The following is a 13,427-nucleotide window of genomic DNA, read 5'->3' on the forward strand; positions in this document are numbered from 1 at the left end:
CCCCTGTCTCCCCTTATTTATATTCCTGTTTTCTTTCCAATAGCTTTTTCTACTCCCCCACTAGTTACCATCTCCCTCCACTAACTCCTCCTTCTTCCCCCTCCTTTTTAGAAGCACTAGAGGTTGTTACATGATATTGGATATCATTGCTATTTATTTACCACTTTTCTACATCTATGGAAAATACAAGTACCCAAAACTTTACCCCTCATTAAGGGACTCCCCTTATGTTCAGGGTGTACAGCCTCATATACTGTACATTGTCTATAGCCTCTAACTGAGTCACACATAGGCGTTTACGGATTTAATGTCTTTATATATACATACTCCGTAATAGTGAAGCGACAGTCTGGCCACAAAATGGGCATGAGAATAAAGGTATTACTTTCTGGGCAGATGGTTGCGATTGGTTACAGACCATTTACCTCTACAGTAGATAGCTCTTAACAAAGGGAACAATGCAAGGCTCACAAGGGTCAGGGACCCAGCAAAGGAATGCTTATGGAATGGCATAATTCCACTGTTCATTCGCAATATGTACTCCTTCCAAAGTGTCTTAACGGGGGTATGGTATGTGAGGTACGGGGGGTAGGATTTTAGACGATCACTTAGGTTTCTCACATACATATGAATGAAGGTCTATAAGATTTTTGGCTAATGTGAATAAAGCCTCCATATTTAGGTCCACAACTTTCCTTTTAGTCAAACAGTGTTATTAGTCTCAGCTGTCCCCAGGCCATGTGAGCTGATGCTTGGTACTCTCACTCTTTTTGTTTTGAGAGCTTGCTGCTGTGTGAAAAGGTTGACAGAAGTGCTGACAAAACACTAAAGAGGTACATGTGTTTTCTGTGTTGGAAAACCCACTAGAGGCCACCCTCTTTGTCAGGAACTGACCTGAGTTTAGATAATGGCTCGGGCAAGCAGATGTTTTGCTTTTTTTAAAGTTATAAACATGCTGTACATGTGGACCTTGTGCTTTAAAACTGTGGTTGTTAGCTGACTTGCTGAATAAAAGTGCAAGATCTGCCTGTACTGTTTCTGGATGTCTCTACCTTTGTCCATGGTTTATTGTTGCCACAGCAAATTCAGTTTTCCCTTTAAAAAATATTAATAAATACATATATGTATATATATATATATATATATATATATATATACTGTGTGTATATATATATATATAGATATAGATATATATATATAATTTTTATACTGTATATATCTATGGCTGCATAACTTCTTAATAGTTTCTTAATTCTTAATTCCAGTGTGAATATATCATGCTTGCAAAGTGTAAAGAGGAATCACAAAATGGAACCATGCAGATATTATAGCAGTAATGAGGTACTAGTTTTTCTTTTTTTTTCTATTTCTTCTGTATTTGCCTTTTTATTCATTTTTCACAAGTTTGTCTTTCCTTTAAAGAATTCTGTAAGCAATCATTCACTATTTAAATATCCTAATGCCAATTAATATGTTCTCCCTAATTGTCAGATAATAGTTTAACCTTCCCAAATGGATCAGGGCTAATGTTCCATCAGATTATGACTTTTATCTGCATTCAGCTAACCTTTTCATGAATATGGTGCTAGGTATATAATTGATTGCAGATATAATTAATCCTGCGGAATTTAATCTTTGATTTTCTACCTTCTGTGATGGTTTAATTTTACTCAAAAGTGAACATCTTATTTCCCACTGCTCTAGCCATAAGGTCAATGCTTTTAATCTTGCAAAACACTCCAACAGTTCAACAAGGATCATCATTACATCTGGTAGGTTAAGCAGTGGACAAGTAATAAAGCAGAAATAGACTATTGTATGTCTATTGATATGTCTTATGGAAGTCTTAACACTTTTCAAAATGCAGTAATGCCATTACATTACGTTGTGATAGTACACATGCTTATCTATGTCTTATCACAATATAGTTTGAGAATATGCTGAAGATGGTGGTGAATGATTTTGTAATCACATTAGTTTGACTGGGTAATTTTTTGTGCTATCTGGAATTTTTTTTCAATCAACTTTTTATTCAAAATACACAATAAGAAGTCCATGTGAGTATTTTAAATCACAAGCAAAATGCAATAAAGTACAAAGTCACAATTAAGGTACAAATAAAGTACCCAAAAGACAAAGTTAGATACAAGGCAATTTAAGAAAAAACAAGAAAGGTGCAAGAAAAGTACAACTTATTGTGCCACTAAGGTGCTGTAGTAGTCAAGAGGAGGAGGGGTACATACCAACATTAAGTCATAAAGCGTTTCACTTATACCAATCAACCCAAACTTTCCAGTTTTTATTAAATGAGTTACCAGAGGCTGACTAATGGCTAAAAGCTTTTCATATTGGTAGTTAAGATTCACTTGTGTCTTCCAAGGGGTTAGAGGAGAGATTGTTTCTCTGGTGTCTGGCAATAACCAGCTTGGCTTCCATTATTATATGTGTAATGACTATTCTAGATGACTGTGGGAATTTATCTATTCTTAGGTGCAAGAGTGCTAGTGTAGGTTCTGGAGGGGATAACACACCTGTACGTTCTGCAATGATATTGAATAATTTCCTCCTGTAGCTCGTTAAATTTTTACATAAACAAAAGATGAGGAGGAAGGTGCCAGGTTGTCTGCATTCTCTCCAACACAGGGAAGGGTAGAATTTTGCTAACTAATGGGGGATTCTATACTATCTGTTCACTATTTTTTTAGTAAGTTCCCAATGGTTGGTAAAGTGGGATGCTAAATAGTTAGACCAAAAAGCTGTGGCTCATTGTTGAGGGTCAAATACCTCATTCAAATCCTCTTGCCATTTCAGCATAGGAGGAGATTTGATAAATTGTAGTTTGTGTTGTAGTATATGATACAACAGGGAAATACCTTTTGCACTCGTATTTGTGGACATGTAAAATTTCCACACGTTAGAATTTAGGTGTATCGAAGGCAGTGGGAATTTAAAGAGAAAAGAGGCAATCCGAGTGTACATGAATTGGTCTGCAATAGGATGATTGAATTGGACACGTAAAGCTGTTAAGAGTTTGAGCTTTTTGTTCCCCATTATTTCATCTATCCACTGAAAACCACTCTCCAACCATTGTTTTATGGAAAGATAAGGGATGAGTACTTCCAGTACTGCTATAGGGAAGCTAATTTTAGTGCTCAGATGGTCTTGTTTTGCTGGATGTAAGAGAGATTTTGAGCGATCTCTAAGCTAAGATTGGGGCCTGAGTTGGTGGAGGGAGGTGAGATATGTAAGTGGTTTCCATGTTTCCACTATTAAAAATAGGTTCAGGTTAGTAACCTCTGTACAATGTGCTTTCAACCCACAGGGCTTCAGATGGAGTTGTAAACCAATGTTTGGCCTGAGCTAGGACAGTGGGTAAATAGTAATCTTTTACGTATGATGCTCTGGATCTTCCTACTTTCCTATGTTGAATTATTTGTTATGTGTAGGAGTATCGTGCTCTTTTCCCTTGCCATAAGGAGTTAGGTATTTTATTTAAGTCAGATAGATGAAATGGTTTTAATAGAACTGGGAGTGCTTGGAACAAGTATAATATTTCTGGAAGTGTAGTCATTTGACAGGAGGCAATCTTACCATCCAAGATAGTTCAACTTTCGAAATGTGGGAGATGTCCTGATGGATTTCACTGATAAGTGATTTTAAATTAGAATCTGCTATAAAGATCATTTGGTTGGTTAGAGTTATGCCAAGGTAGGGTATAGATTTATCATCCCAAGAGTAGGTATGTTGTGATTTTAGATGGGTGTTAGCGTGGGAAATGGTAAGGCCATCTGGGCCTGGGGATTTGCTGTTCATCAAGGAAAGAATTATATGATCCAATTCGTCGTATCTCTAGCATTTAGTACTTCCAGCGGAGAAAATGATAAGGGATATAATGAAATGATAAGGAAGGAAGCTGTAGTGAAGCCAAGAATTTATGGATGGTTCAGAGGGTTGAGGAGTGGTAGTTTCATCCTTTAATATAGTAATATGTAATATAATAGTAATATGATGGACGCAAGGTGGTTCTCTCGTTCTGGGAGAACATCATATGACGTCCTCCCATTCTCACTGCGCCTGCGCGGCTCAGGGAGCGCGCGGCGATCGGCGGTGCGCTATCCCTCGGACACAGCGGATCACCGATCACAGAAAGAGCTGAAGATGTCGGCTCGGTCACATGATCAGCTGTGTCCAATCACAGCTGATCCCATGTAAACAGGGAAATGCCGGTTATCAGCATTTCTCTCCTCTCGAGCTGTCACGCTGTGTGCCCTGATGATCAGTGTAGCCCCAGCAGTGCCACCTGTCAGTGTCCATCAGTGCCTTGTGTCAGTGCTCATCAGTGCCACATCAATGCCGCATATCAGTGCCTACCAGTGCACATCAATGCCACATATCAGTGCCCATCTGAGCTGCCTTTCAGTGTCACCCATCAGTGCCACCTATCAATGCCAATCAGTGCCACCTATCAGTGCTGCCAATCAGTGCCACCTATCAGTGCCAGTCAGTGCCACCTATCAGTGCCAGTCAGTGCCGCCTATCAGTGCCAGTTAGTGCCGCCTATCAGTGCCATGTATCAGTGCTGCCTTTCAGTGCCCATCAGTGATGCCTGTCCATGCCCATCAGTGCCACCTACCAGTACCTCCTCATCAGTGCAGCCTATCAGTGCCCATCACTGCAGCCTCATTAGTGCACATCAGTGAAGGAGAAAAATCACTTATTTACATAATTTTATAACAAAAACTAAGAAAAAACTTTTTTTTTTTCAAAATTTTCAGTGGTTTTTGCTTTGTTTAAGAAAAAATAAAAAACCCAGAGGTGATTAAATACCACCAAAATAAAGCTCTATTTGTCACAAAAAAATTATAAAATTTCATATGGGTACAGTGTTGCATGACCGCGCAATTGTCACTCACAGCTCGACAGTACAGAAAGCTGGAAATTGGCTTGGGCAGGAAGGGGGTATAAGTGCCCTGTAGGCTTGTGGATAAGTTGTATAGTGAGTAGTAGTAGTCAGTGGCTCTTGATGTAGGATGTATGATATGAGAAATTTCGCTTTCGCTTTTTTGATTTTTAGTCTGTGGGCCAGGAATTTGCCTGCTTTGTAATTATTGGCATAAAAATGAAGTTTACATTTTCGTAGGAAGTGATCATGTTGGGTACATAACAGTTCTCTAAGGTTATGATGAAGTTTTGAAAGCTTCATGGCTAGTGTGGTGAAAGGAGCGGATTGGTTTTGAGAGTCTAGTGTATGTATTTCAAATAAGAGGGAGTCTAATTTAGCTGTACAGAGTTTTTTTCTTAATTTGGAGTCTATTTTAATGGGCGTTCCAGTTGGTAATGGGCCCTGTAGCCTGAAAGCTGTTAAAGTGAAATAATTATTTTAGGTGTCCAGTAATTTCTAACTGAGTTTCTGGGTTTTGTTTCACTAGATCATTACATCTCCACAAACGCTATGTTGTAAAATCATTACCTTCTTCTATCTGTGATGTGACAGGTGCATGATCAGACCATGTTATATCAAAGAGGAATCAGAAACTCTTTGCAAAAGTAACTTTTCTACCAGAAAAGAAATCTATGCAAGAATATGAGTTGTCTCTTGCAGAGTAATATGAAAAGATTTTCTCATTAGAGTGCTGGCATCTCCAGACATCATAGAGTTCCTCCCCCTTAAGGAATTCACGTAAAGAAGAGGATCAATTCCTAAGTGGGGAGGAACTATTCAGATTATGATCCACAATAGTGTTAAAGTCACCACATAGTATTATGTTCCCAGCATGCACCTTTGAAATATTTTTTAGAATTTTCTGAAGAAATCTCAGTTAGTGAGTGTTGGGTGCATAGACAGCTGTCAGTGTAAATGGTAGGTTGTTGATAATACAGACCAAAATAAAAACAATATAAGTGCAGCGCTACAAACAATGTCCAAGTGACAATTTAAATATATATGCGATCGTCAAAAAATTTTAAAAATAATGGACAGTTCAGTGATGAGGAACTCGCAGGGAGTATAGGTGTAATCCAATCCCAGGAATAGATAAATTGCCTGCTTACCAGAAGCGCAATTTCAATGCGCATGTACAGGTTTCATGTAGCCGGGATCCCATGTAGGCGCTGCTTGATAGTACCCAGATGGTCCGTGCTGGTCGGATCACACTGCTCCTTGGATCCACACAGAGAACCTAAAAATGCTGGGGCTGAGGTATGAGAACTCAGTGCCAGGTGTAAGGAGTAAAAATACTCATAGTGTAGTATGTTTAAAATATTTATTAAATCCAATACGTAAAACCATAAAAGTTACAAAACACATGCCTGCAGCCTGTAGCCATTATAAAAAGTTATGAAAAAAATGTTCTATGCACTGACCAGTGAAAACCATGGGTGGGCCGCCGGACCTCCTGACCCGGCGGCGTAACGTCAAGGCGTGCAAAGGCTCCTCCTAGACGCGTGATGGCATCACCCCTACAGTAGACGTGTATTGACACGAAACGCGTCTAGGAGGAGCCTTTGCACGCCTTGACGTTACGCCGCCGGGTCAGGAGTATAAGGCCATGGGTTTCTTTCACACACACCTTTTCAGGCAACAGAAGATAATAAGCTATAAAATATGCATGTAGAACATGGACTAATCCATCCTGAACTTCAAAAGACCGAACTGTGGTCAGTAATAACAAAGAAACAAAATATTAAGAAAAAGGTCCAATATGGACTAGGCAGTAAATACTGCCACTACAGAGGGGGACTTGGTTCGATGACAGGTACCTCCGGCATCTGGGGAATCTGACTGAAACAGTACAAAAGAAATTTAGTAGGCCTCAGGACTCTTTGAAGAGGATTTACACTGTGGTATAATTTCCCAATCTTGTTGCATAAGGTCTGGAATTGGCCGTTGTGCGTTGGCATTGTTGTGGTTCTGCATGGAGGGAATTATATTCCTGGTACGCAGGAGGGAAAGGCCTTCATCCAGAGAGAAAATTAAATGGTTAGTGTTTTTGCAGGTAATATTGAACTTAGCCGGATATTTTCAGTGGTAATTTATTCTGTTGTTTCGTAGAGCTTTGGTTATTGTAGATAAATGTGTGCATTGTAACTGGGTGTGTTAACAGAGGTCTGGCAGATTGGCTGCGTGTTCTGGCAAGTTGTCTGCATGATGGAAGGCTTTAAAGAGTTTTTCTTTTACCAAGAAAAATTTAACTCTTAGCAGCACATCTCAAAGTACGTCATGTGGCAGAAACAATGGTTTAGGTAATCTATGGACCCTTCCAGTAGTAAGATCAGCAGATGTAAGAGAAGGGATGACTGCCTTGAAGAGGTCCTAGACCTAGTGAGGCAGTTGATGTGATAATACTGTCTCTGGGGCCCTATGGATTTTTAAGTTGTTCTGATGAGATCGGTCCTCAAGGTCTGCTATTTTTGATTGCAATCTGCAGAAGAAGAAGGAAGAAGTATATTCATTCATTTTGGACTACATCGAATGTACTCTATCTCCCAATTCATGCACCTCAGCCCTGCATTGCTGAATACATGTGATCATATTGGACTGTAAAGATGATCTCAAGGACATCATCATTTCTTTCAGAGTCACATCTGAGATAGGTTGCCCTGTTGTTGGGAATTGGGCAATGGGGTCTGGATGTGCTGCTGAATAAGAGTGCTGTAGGTGGGGATCACCTCCATATTCAATGTAGCAGTGCCAGTGTTGCCAGAGTCGCTGCTCGCATTAGATTTGGCTGGATTTCTGGTTGTGGGAGAAGAGAAGTTGGAGTCTGAAGAGGAAGAATGCATGAAACCTGCAGCGGTGCCCACATTCTCCTCAACTACTTCTGTGTGAGCTGCTTGAGCTGTCACTAGAGGTCCGGCAGTCGTCGCTGGGAATAGTCTGTTGCTGCCATTTTGTTGAAGCCCATAACAGGGAATGGGTAGGGGTACAAGTACCTCTTACTCATTCACAAGGGGGGGCAGCATCATGGTGCCCCCTTATTTAAAGGGGTACCCTGATGCTAATGAGTCTCCCTGCCCACAGATCCCCACAGGCAAGGGTTGGGGGAAGAGGCCTAGTAAGCTGTAGGGAGGGGGGGTCTCGGTCGCCCTCTCTTCTCCTGGCCTGCGCTCAGATCAAGGGTCTGGTAGAAATTCAGGGGTGACCCCATGCTTTTCCCTCCCATTTTTTGGGTTGGGGTTCCTCTTAAAAGGTCTACCAGGTCTAAAAGGCCTGATAAGGCTTTTAGAGGGAACCCCATGCACTTTAAAAAAAATGTTTTACTGTGGGGTCCCTCCTAATCTTTTTACCAGGCCTGGTAAGGATTGGGGGGGACCCACATTGGTTTTTTATTAATGCATTTTTTGTTTTATATTTATTTGTTTTTTCAATATTTTTTTTTTCGGCGTGAGTGTTCTCCCCTCTGTCTTACATAGTGTGGGGTGGGGACCGTAACCCTTCAGAGTTATTCTTGCGAGTGCAGTATTGGACCCTGCTCTAAAAATTCTAATTATATCCACCTGTCACACAGTGTGTTGAAAAAATGGGCCTTAGGAGTTGGTGCCTCTTCACTGTAACCCCTTACAATTACTCTTGATGAACACAGGAATCGGCACTGCTCTAAAAACTGAATTTATATGCACCTGTCACACAGGTGTGGAAAAATTAGGCCTTGGGTGTTGGTGGTGCCTGAACACTGTAACCCCTCACAGTTACATTTGCTGGGTGCAGGAATGGGCCCTGCTGTTAAAAATTGTTAAAAATTAGAAAAAAATTGCAAAAAAATTTAAATTAGATTCACCTGTCAAGCAGGTGCAGAAAAATTGGGCCTTGGGTGTTGGTGGTACCTGAACACTGTACCCCTCACAGTTATTCTTGCTGGGTGCAGGAATGGGCCCTGCTGTTAAAAATTCTTAAAAAATTTAAATTACATGCACCTATCAAACAGGTGCAGAAAAATTGGGCCATGTGTGTTGGTGGTTCCCTAAACCAAAAACATTGTTAGAAGCTAGCATAATCAGGATTAGAATAGGCAGCATAGGCAGTCTTTAAGGGATCCCAGATCCCTAACAAATGTAATCAGTTACATCAGCATCAGGGGCTTGATAGCTGCTGTTGATCCAGAGAACTGATTAATTTTGATAAATGTCAGCCGGTCAACAGAATCTGTGGACTTGATTGCATATTGAGCAAGTTCTGGCCAGTAATCCTTCCTCAAGACTCAGTAACCCAGCTGATCCTCCATTGGAAAGGTCTCATAGTCTGCTCTTGTCCCCTAGATAATCCTGCATCCTGTGATGCAGACACTGCTGATGGGAGCTTAAACCTAACAGTCTAGTGAGCTGTGGACTAAATAACTGTTTAAAGGCATTGGTTAGCCGACTGCCTTCTCCGCTGCTCTTCCTTTGATCAAACAAAGCCTTAGAAACGAGTTGTCCAGGAAATGGTAACCTGCCAGGCCAGCTGAAGCACTGCATGGTATCTTTTAGCCTGACTGCTTGCATAGTCCCTTAAACGCTTTATGAGCACCTCTAGTTCAGAGGACAATTCAGCAGAAAAGGCCATAGAGGAAGCGAAAGAGGAGGGGGTGAAGCAGACAGATGTGGCAGAATAACCACCAGCTTTTTGTGCTGAAAATGTATATCTGCTGACAGCATATATATTTACTGCTGCTCAGGGGCTCTGGGCTTCAGCAAAATGGCAGCCTTCGACAAGAATAAACAGGAAAAATGCGGGAGGCAATTTTAAAGCACACACTAATTTTGGTAGCATAATTATTAATGTGGAATGTATGTTCCTTGCTAACGAACATGATCTTTTTTATTAAATTGCTATGGGTAAAGTTCTGCTTTAAGAGAATTTGATTTTTTTCATTTATTGCACTAACAGGGTAGGGGGTCATAAAAGATTGGTGGTGATTGATAGCAGGAAGCACGCATATGCTCCAAGGGACTACCATAGTGCTGAGCAAACCTTTCCGCGCTATATAAATACTGTATAATAATAATAGTGGGGTTTTTAATGTTACAGTATATGCCAAAAATATACTTGGGCTAACTGTGCCACTAAGTAATACTTTTGGATTTGTGGCAGTCTCAGCTCTCCCTGCATCGTGGAGTAATACAGAATGGTTTTGACAACTCTCTTTCAAATGAAGTGTTTTGCACATTTTTTGCATGATTTACTCTGTTATTTAATATTGTAAATTTAAACTGGCCATAAACTATCACTAATAATTGGCTTTCTTCCACAGAGTTGCCCAGTGTCAGATGTTTTCTTGCCATTTATAAATAATGGAAAAACGTGCACCTTGTATAACTTATCTGGATTGAGTTCAGAAGAACTCTTATTTACTTTGGTCATCAAAAACAGGTAATTTTACAAAATTCCTTCCGTTAAGCCTTTTAGGTTACCAGTAGGCCTTTACATCTTGCCCTTATTGAAATGCCAGTAGTGATGCAACTGGAGTTTTCCGGTACGTGTAATCAATATATAGAGAAGGGTTAAATATTACACTGTGGAAATAAAGTCTATATTATTTTAGATCATAATTAAAAAAAATACAGACGTTACATAGTCAAGTTGAAAAAAGACATTAATCTATCTAGTTCAACCAATAGAAAAAAAAAGGTAATAGGAAATACCTCATATATATAATCCTATACCCACAGCTGATCTAGAGGAAGGCAAAAAAAAAATCAATAAAGCATGATCCAGTGGGGGGAAAATTCCCTTCCTATTCCTCCTGGAGGCTCTCAGAAACACCTTGGATCAACTATTCCTGGTGTTATTACCTCTAAATGTTAGTAACCAGTTACATTTAGGAATGCATCCAAAACTTTTGAAAACAGTTTACTGAGCTGGCCTGAACTAGTTCTTGAGGGAGTCTTCATCTTTGCACAGCTTTTACTGTGAAGAAGTCTTTCTGTATGGGAAGGTTAAATCTCTTTTCCTCCAGGCCTAGTGTGCCCCTTTGTCCTCTGTAATTACCCTTAAAGTGATTAACTCTACATCAAGTTCACTATATGGGCCACTTACTGTATGTTTTTGTATATGTTGCTTATTTTCCCCCATAATCGTCTCTTCCCAAGCAAGAATAAATTCAGTTTTGCTAATTTTTCCTCATATCTAAGCTTTCTCCATGCCTTTTATCAGTTTAGTTGCTCTTCTCGAGTTCTCATTTCTCATATCATTTTTTTGCATATTCCATATAAGGTCTTACTAGACTATCTGGAGTTTATACATTTTTAATACAAGAAAGTATTTTGCTATCTTTAGAAACTGCTGCTTGGCATTGCATGCTTTTATTAAGTCTGATCCACCAGAACACCCAGATCCTTTTCCACCACTGATTCCCCCAGCTGTTCTCCTCCTAGAATGTATGATGCATACACAGGGGCGGACTGACAACTCATGGGGCCCCCTGGGCAATAGGGAATCATGGGGCCCCTGTGTCCTTGCCCACACTCAAAAAAGCATATAAAAAAAAGGTACCAGGGGCATTTCTTGGGGCCCCCTACCGATCTCGGTCCTCGGTCAGTGCCCGAGTGCTCGAGTGGTCAGTCCGCCCCTGTGCATACATGTTTTAGCCCCCAAGTGCATAACTTTACATTTATCAACATTACATATCATTTCCCACATAGTTGCCCAATTAACCCCTTGGTGCTGGTGCCCCCTGGCCCTTTAAGGGGATTGTGAGATCAGGAGGCGGGGCGGAGTTTAGGGTCATGTGACCACCGTGATTGGCTGTCACAGTGGTCACATAATCAAAACGCTCCTGACAGCAAGTAGCAATTGGGACCTTTACCTGAGGCGCCTGTAAATGTGCTGGGAGCACACAAGGCACATGCTGTTGGCACATCCTTTGTTTTACATCGGGTACTCAAAAAAGCTGCCCCTTGGTGGCAAGGCCCAGCCGCTGAGAGGCCACATATTTGTGTGTGCTCAGCACCAACAGGTTAAAGTGATATTAAAGTCTTGTTTTTTTTTTCTTAAGAACAAACATGTTATACTTATGTAACTGCTCTGTGCAGTGGTTTTACACAGAACAACCTGACTCCTTCTCCTCTTGGGTCTCCTGCTGGCCCTTCCCTCCTGCTGAGTGCCCCCAGAGCAAGGAGCTTGCTCTGGGGCCACCCAAGCAGGCACGCTCCCGACGGTGTCCATTCAGCCCTGCCCCCTTCCTCTCCTGATTGACTCACTGGCTGTGATCCACAGCAGCATGAGGGGCACCACTTAAGGGGCACTGTACCGTACACTATACCCCTCATCTGCCAACAAGCCCATATGTTATGAAACCATTAATGTGTTAAAAAAGCACTTTATAACTACTCTGCCCTGACAAATGAACAAAGTAAGATTGTTGATGAGGATGTATCTTTTATATCACCAACAGCCTGCATCTGTTTTACCGCACCCTGCAAAGTCTTTTACTACATGAATTTATATGTTTTAGAATGACATACTTGCTGCAGGAGGACAGTGTATTTTCTTTACTCTTCCAGCAGCAGGTGACACTTATGGTACAGCTTTGACTGTATTAAAGAGCTTATTTATACCTAAGGTAAACACGGTTGCAGAACAATATAAATTTCAGCAATATGGACAGCATAATGGCAAATTCACAGTACAAATTATAGCTACTTTCAGAGAGTTGGTTGTTATCTTTGAGCTTGGTGCTCTAACAGAAGAAATGATAATAGACTAACTAGTAGAAAAACAGCTTGCATCAGACAAAGATTGCTCTTGGAACATGATTTCACTCTAATAAAGGCTATTACAACTTCAAGCCGAAGTGAAACTGCTCAGGCAAAACAAGGAGGGAAATCTCTGCCATCACACACCATGCAAGGCCAGCGTGTGATAGCAGCCACAGCCTAACTCCATGCCTCCCTGGACTGGATGGAGTTAGGCTGAGGCTGCTATCACCATCACCTATTAAACACTAGGCTTGCATGGTGTGCAGTGGCTGAGATTTTTCTCCTTGCTCTGCAGATTATATATAGTCAGGGACAGGGGCGGACTGACAACTCATGGGGCCCCCGGGCAAAAGGGGATCATGGGGCCCCTGTGTCCTTGCCCAAACTCAAAAAAGCCTATGAAAAAGGTACCAGGGGCATCTCATGGGGCCCCCTACTGACCCCGGGCCCTCGGGCAGTGCCCGAGTTTCCAAATGGTCAGTCTGCCCCTGGTCAGGGAGGACTTCTAGCCTGACCTGCACCCTTAGTGGAATATATTGAATGGGGGACATAGATGCCAGAGCAGAGACCCTGAAGTTGGGTTAGGTGCTCAGGGAAAACCTTTCAGTCTGAGGGATATTGGCACCACACTTTCTGTAAATTCAGAATCTTTGTCTCAAAAGGCACATATTACAGCCCAATACAAAGGTACGAGAAGAGATTAAACTATATTGAAATGCAGAGCTGCACATACACATAACAAGTGCTGCTTC

General features: G+C 41.2%; 1 protein-coding gene across 1 annotated transcript in view; it reads left to right on the forward strand.

Moving 5' to 3' along the window:
• Nucleotides 1-13,427, forward strand: part of LOC149464696 (ATP-binding cassette sub-family A member 13-like) — a 594,838-nt gene that overhangs the window by 338,870 nt on the left and 242,541 nt on the right. Inside the window, exons 20-21 of the mRNA XM_089674212.1 lie at nt 1,266-1,341; nt 10,230-10,348. Of these exons, the coding sequence (XP_089530338.1) occupies nt 1,266-1,341; nt 10,230-10,348 (195 nt within the window). The remainder of the gene's footprint in view (nt 1-1,265; nt 1,342-10,229; nt 10,349-13,427) is intronic.

This window comes from Staurois parvus, unplaced genomic scaffold (assembly GCF_062004578.1).
Source record: "Staurois parvus isolate SC_StPar_1 unplaced genomic scaffold, SC_StPar_1.0 ptg000148l, whole genome shotgun sequence".
NCBI lineage: Eukaryota > Metazoa > Chordata > Amphibia > Anura > Ranidae > Staurois > Staurois parvus.